The 14,691-nt window shown below is 46.5% G+C and overlaps 2 protein-coding genes and 1 pseudogene across 4 annotated transcripts; 1 reads left to right on the top strand and 2 right to left on the bottom strand.

The window, feature by feature from the left end:
* The first annotated feature begins 396 nt into the window (after nucleotides 1-396).
* Nucleotides 397-2,018, top strand: gadd45gb.1 (growth arrest and DNA damage inducible gamma b, tandem duplicate 1). Its single transcript, XM_021602339.3, has 3 exons — nucleotides 397-624; nucleotides 736-943; nucleotides 1,061-2,018. Exons 1-3 carry the CDS (start codon nucleotides 482-484, stop codon nucleotides 1,172-1,174), a joined length of 465 nt encoding a protein of 154 aa, XP_021458014.1. The 5' UTR covers nucleotides 397-481; the 3' UTR covers nucleotides 1,175-2,018.
* A 1,529-nt stretch (nucleotides 2,019-3,547) lies between these two features.
* LOC110522905 (serine/threonine-protein kinase NIM1-like) lies at nucleotides 3,548-5,201 on the bottom strand (annotated as a pseudogene).
* A 6,409-nt stretch (nucleotides 5,202-11,610) lies between these two features.
* Nucleotides 11,611-14,684, bottom strand: ccdc152 (coiled-coil domain containing 152). 3 transcript variants are annotated; one of them, XM_021602337.3, is made up of 8 exons: nucleotides 14,258-14,684; nucleotides 14,025-14,130; nucleotides 13,507-13,575; nucleotides 13,310-13,374; nucleotides 13,032-13,167; nucleotides 12,562-12,689; nucleotides 12,147-12,242; nucleotides 11,611-11,984 (listed from the first exon to the last, which is right to left on the bottom strand). In XM_021602337.3, exons 1-8 carry the CDS (start codon nucleotides 14,303-14,305, stop codon nucleotides 11,859-11,861), a joined length of 774 nt encoding a protein of 257 aa, XP_021458012.1. In that variant the 5' UTR covers nucleotides 14,306-14,684; the 3' UTR covers nucleotides 11,611-11,858. The 3 variants fall into 3 exon arrangements, with proteins under 3 accessions (XP_021458012.1, XP_036832414.1, XP_036832415.1); XM_036976519.2 differs by having other exon boundaries at nucleotides 14,463-14,651; XM_036976520.2 differs by lacking the exon at nucleotides 14,025-14,130 and having other exon boundaries at nucleotides 14,463-14,653.
* Nucleotides 14,685-14,691: the final 7 nt, after the last annotated feature.

Genomic DNA, 14,691 nt, shown 5'->3' with positions numbered 1-14,691 from the left:
TTTAGTTTCAGTAGGGAATAGTCTGATTTGATAAATTATCAATGACCCCTAAAGCATCTTTCGAGGCCATTGGCATCAGTGCGGCATTTGAAACTATAAAAACTCAAGTAAACTTGCAATGCAAAATATGACAGCCCAAATCTCTATTTTTTAAACATGTATAACATTAGAAATATTATAAATGCATATGAACGTAATGCAACATAGTTTATTTTCGGTTGGAGAGCATGCCTTGCACAGAAAAAGACGTGCCGTAATGACCCCTATCAATCTGCCATGAGCTAGAGTGGGACAATGACATTAGCATACCAATGCACCATTCAGGTCAACCAATCAGAGCGCTGTGTATTTACAGGGGCCACGAGCCCAAGGGTATTAAAACGCAGCACAGTCTCTTCAGACTCACCAATCTTTTCGGATTTATCCTCCAACTACACTACCTCTCACTTACGAAGTTCCCTTTGAAATATTCTGCATCATCATGACTCTTGAGGAAGTTCTGATCCAGAAGTTCGCTGAGCGTGCCCAGTGCACCGGCAACGCACTAGAGGAAGTTTTGCTCTCTGCTAAAGAAAATGACTGCCTGACGGTTGGTGTCTACGAGTCTGCTAAAGTTATGAATGTGTAAGTATAAGTTTCTTGAAATGCTAATGTAAACGTATAATTTCTATCTATGTTTTAATAATTTTGAAGTAATTTTGCATATACTTATGGTGCTTCTATTTTTTCTTTCAGTGACCCAGACAGCGTGTCTTTCTGCGTTCTGGCCACTGATGAGGAGTGGGAGTGTGACATTGCTCTCCAGATCCACTTCACCCTCATCCAGTCTTTCTGTTTTGACAACGACATCAGCATCGTCAGAGTGAACGACATGCAGCGCCTGGCCGAGATTGTTGGGGACAAGACTGGCCAGCTTGAAGATGCCCACTGCTGTCTTATCACGGTATGTTATATTACAACTCAAAGTGATTTAATTCAAACATTGAATAATATAGAATGTTATGAACTGCTCATTGTGTCCATGTGACTAATGTTCCTTTCCCCTTTTGTTTGTCAACAGAACCCAGCTGATGGTTCTTGGGAGGACGCTGCTCTGGAGAAGCTGCACCTGTTCTGTGAGGAGAGCCACAGTCTGAACGACTGGGTTCCAGAGATCACCCTTCTTGAGCGCTGATCTTGACTCTTCTCTCTTGAGATGCTGTAAACCTTCAACCTATAAGGAAATACTCATCCGTTTACAGGATGACACTGTTTCTCATCCCTGGATACTCCTGAGGAGGATTCCGTTCCAGGCAGCGCGAGGCCGGCCCGAGTGGCCCCCGCGATTCGTTGTCTCTTGTCCGGTCCATACCAAGATGACTTCCATTCTTTATGTGAATGAGGTCAGGTATGCCACGAGAGCGACAAAGATGGCCCTCATTCATTGTGCGGATGAGGTTTGGAGAGAAAGGAGAAGCGAGTTCTGCATTTTGTGGTCCAAAGAGCAAACGTCTCACGTTGAAGCACGCGCAGTAGGAGAAGAAGCGGTGCCAAGAAGAAGCGTTCTTAAAAAGGGACTTTTTAAAATGTCTTCTTGCTGAGCAGCAATAACAACTGTTGCATTCAGCGAAATGTTTCCCACTTTCCAGAATTGTCTTAATTCTCTAAAGGTTTCACTTTAGAAATGTAATCATGGCAAAAAAAGAATAGCCTTTTAAAAATATAAGAAAAGGTATTAACTCCTAGGCCTAATGCTCTGAAGTTTTGACTTTAGAACGTTTAACGCTGTCAAAACCAATACACATTTAATAAATTGGGCAACGTATAATGCTCTAAGGGTTTCACTTTAGAATGTGTTTATTAACTTTGTAAAAATAAAAAATAAAGATATTAACTTATAATGTTCTCACTGTTTATACTTAAGAACATTTCATTATGTTTAAAATAAAAAATAAGACATAGATTTATAATTCTTTCAATGTTTAACTTAAGAAATGTTTATGAAAAAAAACAATAACCTAATAAAACTGCATATTATATTTTTTTGTCATGTGTTTTCAATTTCTTTATTAAGTTTGGACGGTAGGCCTACTTATGAGGGCAGAGTGTGGGGAGGTTACTGGGTTGACAAAGGTTTTGGGAAAATTTGCATAGCAAGCGCTGAAGTCTATCATCTGCTCACTGTTATCCCTTCAGTAAAATTCTGTATTCCATCCGCCTCCTCTCGGCTGATCTGCATGTGTATAGGGGGCGCACAATAGCTGCGCGCGCTCTGCTGTCACATCCAGCGGTCCACACAGAGGGTCTATTGTATGAACGTCGCTGGACCGGCAGATGTCTCCATAGCCACGCTGCGCCATCTGCCGCTCTTTGCAGTTGGGGGTCGGACGGAGGAGGAGTAGAGGGTAGTTTGAGTGCAAAGGGGACCGGTATAGACTGGTTTGGGTGCTTGGATAGGGTCTGGCTATCATCTGCTGCTCTGCCAGATGGTATGGGCTTTTGTTTACATGGGGTCGAGCAGGACATTGGCTTTTGGAAGCACTTCATACAAAGAGGCTTGATAGTAACCCTACATTTGATTGCATAGGCATTATCCTATATTTGAAACACACCTGTTTCAGATTAACAAAACAAGCCTACGTGAATGTCAATTGGGTCTTTATAGCACTATATTTCGAAAATGTTTAGGTATTCAAGGATTAATACATTCACAATGGTAGAATGTCAATTTGGTGGTCAAATATAATACAGAGACAAGCACCTGTGTAAAATCAATCTTTTCTCAGATTAAACAAAAAATCACAATGACAAAAAATAATCTGGATTTCAGAGACTATCTATGATCTCAGCAAACAACCAAGGAGTGTCTTTAAGCAATACTCTTTCAGCACATTCTTCATATTTCATGCATTCTATTGTGATATGAATAAAAGTATACATATCACATAAGGTTGCTTTTTAAATTCACTTTGATGGGGCTCATTTCATCAGGAACATTTATACCCCTATTTCATGTCTTACATGGGGCTTGCAACACCAGGATAGTGGGTTTGATTCCCGGGACAACCCATAGGCTTACGTGAAAAATATATGCACGCATGACTGTAAGTCGCTTTGGATAAAAGTGTGTGCTAAATGGCATTTATTATTGTATTATAACAATCTTACTTCAAATCAAAGCGTATTCATCATGTGCACAGAACACAGTCGATGTAGACAGTAGATGTAAACAAAACAGTGAAAGGCTTTACTTGCAAACTCTTCAGCAACAGTGCAATAGCAATGTAAGAAATATAACACAGGGCAGAATGTGGGGAGGTACAGTAGACAATAGTAGATCATAGAAAAAGAGAATAAGCAATGCTGAGTTGATATAAAACAATAGATAACAAAATAACACAAATACCTGTTAAAGACATTAGTCCTTCAGGCCAATGTTTCAGTACCTGTGTGTTACCACAAATGTCCGTATTCAAGTTCAATAGAACATTTGTGGCTGTATGATGCTGAGTGAATGTTCAATGGATTAAAGCAGGCTTATATAGGGACCCATGTCCAGGCTGGTCACTTACTGAAGGACACATCACTTGGAGGAGTGCATCAGACCTCTGTAGGTTAGGAGGCCCTCTTTCTTAGGATCCTGGACCAACCCTCTGATCATAGGCACAGTCTCTGCGCCACGCCTCTTCTGGGCGTGGTGTAATAGGATGCGGTAAAGTCCGGTGATGGGGCTGCGGCTGCCCTTACCCTGGTTGTTGCGTATATGTTCCATGTTGACACCCAGCTCCTCCAGGGAGGCCCTGATCTCCGCCTCATCATCATCCAGCTCTCCAGGCTCTGCATCTGCCAGGCGCAGAGGATTGAGGGGGACCGGTGGCACCACTGTCCATGGGTACTCCACAGGGAGCAGCCAGTCACAGCCCAACATCTGCTCCACCGCGTAGCGATCCGCTGGCACAGGCTTCAGGATGCCTCGAATTAGCCGCTGGCACGGGCCTGGTACCCAGGGCAGGAGGGTGTAGACCCCTTCTATAACGGCGAGCCTCAGCTTGCCCATGGTGTCAGCCTGGAAGGGCATGGTGCCGGTCACCATGAAGAAGAGCAGGACGGCCATGGCCCACACGTCCACTGGTGGCCCCGCGTAGCACTCGTTCCTGAAGAGTTCAGGAGCGGCGTAAGGGGGAGAACCACAGAAGGTGTCCAGTCCAGGGTGTCGCTGCGGTTGATGACCTTGGTGCTGAAGCCAAAGTCAGCCACCTTCACACAGCCATTACAGGTGTACAGTACATTTTCTGCCTTGAGGTCCCGGTGGATGATGTTTTTGTCATGCTGCAAACACAAACAATTGACATGCTATATGAAATAATTTGACTATTCACATTGACTGAAATAATATATTTTATATTAATTCTGTACTGGACTTTATTAAAACCTGTGATAATATTGCTGATTCTATATGTGAATTCAATTTAATATTACTGACCATGTGTTTGATGGCGGACAGAATTTGTGCGAAGGTGATCTTGGCCTCTGCTTCTGACAGCCTACCATCGGAGCAGATGTGTGTATGGAGGTCCCCACCCCCAGAGTACTCCATCACCAGGTAGAGGCGGCTGTGTGACTCCACCACCTCGTAAAGACGCAAAACATTGGAATGCTGCAGGGCCTCCAGACAGGAGATCTCCCTGGAGAGTAGCCTCTGGACCTAAACATCCACCCATGTCTTATCCAGCACCTTGATGGCCACCTTGTCTGGGGGTGAGAAGGAGAGAGTCAGATGTTGGATAACTTGAGACAGGTCTTTTCCTCAATTCAGTTTCAACATGCTTTACTGTGGTGGTTTCACAGTCACACTAATGAATTGCTTTGCTGTTATCATCATTACATGGATGATACATTCATCCAAGATGTTGATGAAGTTCTGTATGGTCAGCAGTGTGACCTTTACCTTTGGTGAGGACGGGGAAGGCCATTTTGACGCGGGAAAAGGTTCCATATCCGATTGCACCACGGACCTTGTAGAAGCCAATCCTACGGCCCACGATCAGCTCCTTGATGGTCCACTCATACTGACACATTTCGGTGGTGAGCCTTTCCAGGGGGGTGAGGCGTTGGGGAGGGTCGGCCCCCTCCTCGTCCTGCCCACCTTCTGAGCTGACTGACAGGCTATAGAGGCTGGGGCACGGCCTCCTGGAGGACATCTGGTACTGGCCCCCTGGCATCCTTACTGCTACTCAGGGCATGGCAGGTAATGGAAAGGAACTGACTGTAGAAAGGAAATATAATACTGTATCAAGTCACCTTGAGAACCCAATAGTCAATAGTATGATGACATAACTGAATTATACTATAATAATAGTTGCTCAACATTTGATGTATTACAAAGAAAGTTTAAGTTTAAGCATTTCACTCACTGTAAGGTCTACAGTAGTGGCCAAAAGTTTTGAGAATGACACAAATATAAATTTTCACAAAGTCTGCTGCCTCAGTTTGTAGGATGGCAATTTGGATATACTCCAGAATGTTATGAAGAGTGATCAGATGAATTGCAATTAATTGCAAAGTCCCTCTTTGCCATGCAAATGAACTGAAGTCCTGACAGTATCCCCTCCTTGACGCGCGGCTCCTGCAGCTCCGGCCTCGGGGACGACCCGGAGGGAGAGGCGCAGGGCGATCCGGATGAAGACGGTGGAACTCCTGCAGCATTAAAGGGTCCAACACGTCCTCGACCGGAGCCCAGCACCTCTCCTCCGGACCGTACCCCTCCCACTCCACGAGATACTGAATGGAGTGAACGGAGTACGCCAGGACCCCCTTGATGTCCAGAGGGGGCGGAGGAACCTCCTGCACCTCCATACTCTTGGAGCGGGCCAGCCACCACCGGCCTGAGGAAAGACACATGGAACGAGGGGTTAATACAGTAATCGGGGAGAAGCTGTAACCTATAACAGGCCTCGTTCACTCTCCTCAGGAATTTAAATGGCCCCACAAACCGCGGACCCAACATCTGGCAGGTCAGGTGGAGGGGCAGGTTTTGGGTCGAGAGCCAGACCCAGCCTCACTGCGGTGGTGGTCTGCGTTCTCCTTTTGGCGCAGCACGGCCTGCTGAAGGTGAACACGGACAGCTCCCATGTCTCCTCCGCGCATCCAAAACCAGTTGTCCACCGCAGGAGTCTTGGTCTGACTCTGATGCCAAGGTGCCAGAACCGACTGGTACCCCATTACGCACTGGAGGGAGAGAGGTTAGTGGAGGAGAGGCGAAGCAAGTTCTGTGCCATCTCGGCCCAGGGCACGAACGCCGCCCACTACCCCGGCAGGTCCCGGCAATAGCACTGCAGAAACCTGCCCACATCCTGGTTTACTCTCTCCACCTGCCCATTACTCTCAGGGTGAAAACCTGAAGTAAGGCTGATCGAGACCCCCAGACGTTCCACGAACGCCTTCCAGACCATCGACGTGAATTGGGGACCTCGATCAGACACTATATCCTCAGGCACCCTGTAGTGCCGGAAGACGTGTGTAAACAAGGCCTCCGCAGTCTGTAGGGCCGTAGGGAGACCGGGCAGAGGGAGGAGACGGCAGGACTTCGAGAACCGATCCACAAAGACCAGGATCGCGGTGTTAACCTGTGATGGGGGAGATCGGTTAGAAAATCCGCCGACAGGTGCGACCAAGGCCGCTGTGGAACGGGTAAGGGGTGTAGCTTCCCTCTGGGCAGGTGCCTAGGAGCCTTACACTGGGCGCACACCGAGCAGGAGGAAACATAAACCCTCACGTCCTTAGCCAAGGTAGGCCACCAGTACCTCCTGCTCAAACAGCGCACTGTCCGACCGGAGGGTGACGTGTGGGCCCAATAGATCAACCGGTCACAAACAGCAGACGGGACGTACAGACGCCCAGCTTGCCTGTCGAGGGATCAATCTCCTCGCTGCCCGGATGTACTCCAGATTGCGGTGGTCAGTCCAGATGAGAAAAGGGTGTTTAGCCCCCTCAAGCCAATGTCTCCATGCCTTCAAAGCCTTGACAACAGCCAACAGCTCCTGGTCCCCCACATCATAGTTTCACTCCGCCGACCTGAGCTTCTTCGAGAAGAAGGCACAGGGGTGGAGCTTCGGTGGCTTACCCGAGCGCTGAGAGAACACAGCTCCTATCCCAGCCTCGGACGCGTCCACCTCCACTATGAACGCCAAAGAGGGATCTGGATGGGCCAGCACCGGAGCAGAGGTAAACAGAGCACTCAGGTGACCAAAAGGGAGCAGAGGTAAACAGAGCCCTCAGGTGACCAAAAGCCCTGTCCGCCTCAGCCGACCACTGCAAACGCACCGGGGCCCCCTTCAGCAGTGAGGTAAGGGGAGCCGCTACCTGACCAAAACCCCGGAAAAACCTCCGGTAGTAGTTGGCAAACCCTAAGAACCACTGCACCTCCTTTACCGTGGTGGGAGTCGGCCAATTACACACGGCTGAAATGAGGTCACTCTCCATCTCCACCCCTGAGCTGGAAATGCGGTACCTTAAGAAGGAGACGGACTGCTGAAAGAACAGGCACTCCTCAGCCTTGATGTACAGGTCATGCTCCAACAGGAGACCAGGGACACATGCTCGGCGCGTGTAGCGGAGTATATCAGAATGTCATCAATATACACCATTACACCCTGCCCATGCAGGTCCCTGAAAATCTTGTCTACAAAGGCCTGGAAGACTGATGACGCATTCATCAACCTGTACGGCATGACGAGGTACTCATAGTGCCCTGAGGTGGTACTGAAAGCAGTCTTCCACTCGTCTCCCTCCCGGATACACACCAGGTTGTAAGCGCTCCTGAGATCTAGTTTGGTGAAGAAGCGTGCCCTGTGCATTGACTCAATCGCTGTGGCTATGAGCGCTAGCGGGTAACTATACCTCACAGTGATCTGGTTCAGACCCCGATAGTCAATACACGTGCGCAGACCTCCCTCTTTCTTCTTCACAAAAAATAAACTCAGGGAGGCGGGTGAAGTGGGTGACCGAATGTACCCCTGATGCAGGGATTCAGAGACATATGTTTCCATAGCCTCCGTCTCCGCCTGTGAGAGGGGATACACGTGACTCCTGGGAAGTGCAGCGTCTACCAGGAGATTTATCGCGCAAACGCCCCTTTGATGGGGTGGTAATTGAGTCGCCTTGTTTTTGGAGAAGACCTGGTCTGGACTTTCCACGTAGTAGCACCAAAGGAAACCCCTAAAACCCTCCCTGAGCACTCTCTCGACCACCCCGTGAGAGCCCTCTGTGGCCAAGAAACAGTGGGGTCATGACAAACTAACCAGGGTAGACCTAGCACCACTGGAAACGCAAGAGAGTCAATAAGGAAGAGACCAAATTCTCTCCTTGTGACCCCCCTGCGTCACCATGCTCAGAGGAGTGGTGGCATCCCTGATCAACCCTGACCCTAATGGTCGACTATCTAAGGCGTGAACGGGGAAGGGCACAGCCACGGGAACAACAGGGATCCCTAAACTATGGGCGAACGATTCCCAGCCGTGCCTGAATCGACGAGCGCCTTATGCTGGGAATGCGAGGAAAACTCAGGGAAAGTGACATACACAAACATTTATGCAATAGAGGACTCTGGGTGAGAATGGTACCGGCTCACCTGGGGTGGCGCCAGAGCGCCCTGCCTGCTGCCTCGAAACCCAGAGGAACCAAACCGACACGGACCGGCAGTGTGACCTCTGCGGCCACAGATGGTGCTCGTGCTGGAACCCCCTCTGGTCTCCCTGCGCACCGCCCCTCACAGCTCCATGGGTATTGGAGAGGGAGTGCAAGGGGATGGAACCAACAGACCCTGATTTGAACGTCTGCAGGTAGCCAACAGGTTATCCAGCCGGATGGACAGGTCCACCAGTTGGTCGAACGTGAGGGTGGTGTCTCTGCAGGACAACTCCCGACGGACGTCCTCGCGCAGACTGCAACGATAATGGTCGATCAGGGCCCTGTCGTTCCATCCCGCGCCGGCAGCCAGGGTCCGAAACTCCAGGGCAAACTCCTGGGCACTCCTCGTCCCCTGCCTCAGATGGAAGAGGCGCTCACCTGCCGCTCTACCCTCAGGCTGGTGGTCGAAGACTGCCCGGAAACGGCGGGTGAACTCCTCAAACTGGTCCAATGCCGCATCTCCCTCTCTCCACACGGCGTTGGCCCACTCCAGAACTTTCCCGGTGAGGCACGAGACGAGGGCGGACACCCTCTCACGGCCTGAAGGAACCGGGTGGACGGTTGCCAGGTATAGGTCCAGTTGTAGTAGGAACCCCTGGCAGTTCGCAGCCGTCCCATCATATTCCTGGGGGAGAGACGAATCACACTGGGACCAGGAGGGGCGCGTAGTGGAGACCCCGGTTGTGCTGGTGGAGGCGCTGGGAGAACTCCCTGTCTCTCCCAGCAGTCCATTGTCTGGACAACGCGGTCCATGGCAGTGCCAAGAGGGTGGAGCATTGCTGCTTGCTCCCGGACGCGCTCCACCCCTATACCCGGGGTATCTGTTCTTGCTGAGTCCATAAATTGGGTCCGGTATTCTGTAAGGCGTCCGTACTGGCGGTAGAGAAGTCAGGTGCAGGAGAGCAAAGACTGTGTTACAACGGCGCAGTTTAATGATAAAAATCACTGTGAACAAAAACAATATATACAATGGGACAAAAAACCCAGACATAACGTGCACAAGCACTAACAATAAACAATACCGGACAAGGACATGTGGGGAACAGAGGGTTAAATGCACAACATGTAATTGATGGAATTGAAACCAGGTGTGTGGGAAGACAAGACAAATGGAAAATGAAAGGTGGATCGGCGATGGCTAGAAGATTGGTGATGTCGACCGCCGAACGTCGCCAGAACAAGGAGAGGGGTAAAAGGGATCATAACGCATACACTACCAGTCAAAAGTTTGGACACACCTACTCATTCAAGGGCTTTTCTTTATTTTTGATATTTTCTACATTATAGAATAATAGTGAAGACATCAAAACTATGAAATAACACATATGGAGTCATGTAGTAACCAAAAACGTGTTAAACAAAATATATTTCAGATTCTTCAAAGTTGCCACCCTTTGCCTTGATGACAGATTTGCACACTCTTGGCCTTCTCTCAACCAGCTTCATGATGTATTCACCTGGAATGCATTTCAATGAACAGGGGTGCCTTGGTAAAAGTTAATTTGTGGAATGTCTTTCCATCTTAATGTGTTTGAGCCAATCAGCTGTGCTGTGACAAGGTAGGGTTAGTATACAAATTATAGCCCTATTTGGTCCATATTATGGCAAGACCAGCTCAAATATGCAAAGAGAAACAACAGTCCATTATTACTTTGGTCTGATTAGTCCAAATTTTAGTTCCAACCGCCGTGTCTTTGTGAGACAAAGAGTGGTGAACGGATGATCTCCACATGTGTGGTTCCCACTGTGAAGCATGGAGGAGGTGTGATGGTGCTTTGCTGGTGACACTGTCTGTGATTTATTTACAATTCAAGGTAAACTTAACCAGCATGGCTACCACAGTATTCTGCAGCAATACGCAATCCCATCTGGTTTGCGCTTAGTGGAACTATCATTTGTTTTTCAACAGGACAATGACCCAAAACACAACACTAGGCTGTGCAAGGGCTATTTGACCAAGGAGAATAATGGAGCTGCATCAGATGTCCTAGCCTCCACAATCACCCGACCTTAACCCAATTGAGAAGGTTTGGGATGAGTTGGACTGCAGAGTGAAGGAAAAGCAGCCAACAAGTGCTCAGCATACGTGGGAACTCCTTCAAGACTGTTGGAAGAGCATTCCTCATGAAGCTGGTTGAGAGAATGACAAGACTGTGCAAAGCTGTCAAGGCAAAGAGCGGCTACTTTGAAGAATCTAAAAAAAAAAATGTATTTGCCTAACACTGTATGGGCACTGCACTAGGGTTTTAGAAAGGTGAAGGAATGTGCATTTTTGGACCCTTTGGCCTTGACTGTAGGTTAGAGTACACCAGTTCTATGTAACCAAAGCGCCGTCCGTGTCACACAAGGTTCACCTCTTGATTGTAGCGAGAGACGTGAGGATCAGGGGGATGTTCCCAGAGGGAGATTAGCTCAGCCTGCTCCCTACAGCACGCCACATATTAAAAGATAACAGTAAATCTAATAGGTTGCCCAGCTGCATCCCCTGGTTTTCAGGTGTACTGCCCCTGTGCATAGTCACAGGAAGTATGGGTGCTGTAGCACCCTCTGAAAAAATCAAAATATTTTTTTCACGATAGGTAGTGCACTGGACCTTTAATAGTCCTGCATTAGCCAACAAATATATCTGTCTGCAGCACCAACTCACCTGCTTTTACACTATGATTGAACTATTAGATGTTCAATGTTTCTTTTGATTTTTTTTTTTTTTTTTAAAGTTTCACCACATTAAAACAAGAGTTCAGTTCACGTAACAGTGTTGACCTTAAAATGAGGGACAGATGTAAATTAATCACCAATCACATTAAATAAATAATACTCTTCAGAAATGACTTTGTCAAAGCAACATAATAACTAGGGCTTTACAATGATGGTGAAAATGTGCCGAAATGTTGAGATTAAGTGGATTTAACATTTTCCTAGAAGTCACAGAGGGTGCAAGTCTTTACTCATATAAATAAAATCTGATTTATTGAATTCTCCATGTGGTCTATATTAAAGGGCACATCAATTAACATAACAGGCTTTTAAAATTCAATATTGGTGCACAATTTGTATTTAAACAATGAAAAAGCACTCATTTCGTAGAATGACCCAACTACTGTTTGAGAGCAAACACCAGGAACACTATACCAAAAAGAATACAAAGGCACAACTGTAGATGAATTTCACTCCTGCATATTTTAAATATGCTAAATCTTCTTTCTCTTTAGACGGGAGTCACTGAATCCGCTGGCGTGCTGCTTCTCCAATTCCTTGATTCTCTGGCGCAGGGCCTCGACCTCTCTGTTCTTCTCCTCCTGAAGGAACTGGAACTTCTGGGAGCACACCAACAAACACACAGGTAGGCCATCAATACAGAAACACAGGATAAACACATGCAACATCAACAAACAAGTGTGCACAAGGGGGCACAGGTTGCTTCAAACTCGTATTTCTGTGTGAAGTGTTGGCTTAGTACGTGGTCAGAGGCTCCTCACCCGTTTGAAGATGTTCTGAGGTAAAAGACCTGAGCCCTGGGGCTGCTGCTGGATCCTCTGTGTGGTACTCTGCACCCTGGCAAGCTTAGCACCAAACTGACAGCAGAAGAAACAGTGTTAGGATTGATCTGTCCATCAAACTCACGTCATGTACATCTTTACCCCAAGCGGCAAATGAAAACCACATGTACCTTTGCACTATCCTGCCTGTAAAAAACAGAAGTAAATCACTGTGACTGCAAGCTGGTCTACCTACAGTATGTATCAGATGACTAAAATAGCAGTCATCTTTACACAGAGCAGCTTTGCCTATTACTATAAAACCAGTTACAAATAGATATCTGCTGATCTGTCAATCAAAAACAGGTTACACACATAATTCAATTCAATTTAGCACTGTTGCCAGTCTGTATACCTCCATTTGTAACTTTAATATTTCACTTTGCCTCTCTCTCTCCTGGTCCCTCATTCTCCTTCTCATCTCTGCCATATCTGACTCCTTCCTCTCCAGGGCCTCTTTCAGTTCTGCATCTTTCGCCTCAACTGCATACAAAAACACAACATAAGACAAACAGGCAGCCCTAAATATGTAATATTATGATATATGTGTGACATTTTGTGGTAGGTCATTCTGTTTCAGAGATGGAATGCCACAGTCCAGTGATCCTCAATACTACTACAGAGCTGCCATACTGCAAGTTTTTGTCCCTGCTCAGTAGTGAGACACATGCTTCAGCTTTAGGTGTGTTGAAGATCAGTTGATACATTGAATCAGGTGAGGTTGCACTCATCTGGGATACAAACCTTCAACACTGCAGCTCTATGAGCAGGATTGATGATCACTGCCAGTCACTCAAAGGAAGGGTTTGTGTAATGTGTTCTTACGTTTGCTCTGTGTTTCTCTGTGAGTGTCCTCCACCCCTCTCCTGCACTGGTCTCTCAGAGATTCCAACTCCTTCTGATATCTCTCTCCCACAGCTCTCATCTCTGCCACCAGCCTCTGAATCTCAGCTTCCCGCTCCTGACCTCAACCAACCACAAGGGGGAAGCAATGGCAACATATTCCGTTTCTCTGTTCTATTATGTCAATTTTGAATCCAAACTATTTTATTGTGCAAGAATGAAATGTTCAAATTCAGTTTATTCAATCATTCTGCCCTCACCTCTACTGTCATATCACTCTGCCTTTTTAGGTCTGACACAGTGCTTTTCAACTTTTCATTCTCCACTGTAAGATAAAAGGGTGTTTATTACAATTGAATTATACGTTTATTACAAGTTTACATCTTGGATTCAGACAATAGAAATAGTGTACACTAAAGATGCATTGACCAGAGTGCCTTGCAGAGGAGATTATTACCTCTGAGGTCACACTGCTGCAGTAGAGTCTGCTGGAGTCCCTTCACTGTCCCCAACATCCCATCTCGCTCTGTGGGACAATGACGTAATCAGGTGGACTAATGTTACATTACAGGACCACTAGAGGGAGACACACACTATAAATATAGTTTTTAAATTAGAATTTTAGGCCTCTTCACCATACCTTGAGAAGATCCAATACTTTAAATTTTAGATTGGAATTGGACATTTGTAAAAGTTCCTATTGGTCACTTTGTTGGCATTTCAAACCAGACCAAAGTGCTACCCATCACTAAAGATAACACAATCCAGATGCGTGGTTACTGTAAAATCAATTTAAATGACATTTAACATCTCAGTCATTTAGCAGAGCGATTATGGTTAAGTAAGTAAACCTTGCTCAAGGGCAAAGACAGATTTTACACCTAGTAGGTTACTGGCCCACTGCTCTTATCAAACTAGGCTACCTGCTGGCTAGAGATCATAGACAAAAGAGTTTGAATGTATAAGAGTCCTCACCCTCAATCAAGCACTTCTCTTTGGTCTGAGAAATTTTCAGAACTCTGTTGGTCTCATCCAACTTGATCTCCAATATGTTGTTTTTACCCTTGAGCTCTGTAATTTTCTTTTAAAACAAATAAATATAAATTATAAAAGGACTGAATAAATATGCCCCTGGCTTTTTAAACAGATTTCATGAAGAATTGATGAAGGTAGTAAAGGGTAACGTTAATTGTGGCCCTATAACTTACATTGAAATCCTCAGGCAGTGGTGGAACTGTTGTTACTGCCACTTTCATGACAGGATTAATTTAAGGCAAATTCAGCATAGCCTGCTCATAGGCTATTTTAAGTTATTTAGCTAGCTAGCTAGATTAGTTACTGGCTAGCTAGCGGGCTAACGTTAACTTACCTACCTGAAGAACTAGCTGTCCTCCTACTTTATGTTAAAGTTACCTGTTCCAGATGAGTGAAATCATCAATAAACTTGTCCAGATTTACTACTGTACATTTCTTCATCTCTAGGTTCAGTGTTTTATTCTTCAATATGCTAAGCTAGCTAGCTACCTGGCAGGTGTATACCATATACATCACAACAGTTTAAACGTCTATTTTAAACTACAGCGGGAACTCTTGTCTGCACGTGTCACGTGTTCAGTATTGCAGGTACGTGCGCTCAAGATGT

The sequence above is a fragment of the Oncorhynchus mykiss genome, chromosome 5 (assembly GCF_057628025.1).
Source record: "Oncorhynchus mykiss isolate SJ-2025 chromosome 5, ASM5762802v1, whole genome shotgun sequence".
Taxonomy (NCBI): Eukaryota; Metazoa; Chordata; class Actinopteri; order Salmoniformes; family Salmonidae; genus Oncorhynchus; species Oncorhynchus mykiss.
This window is presented reverse-complemented; position numbering and strand designations above follow the sequence as displayed.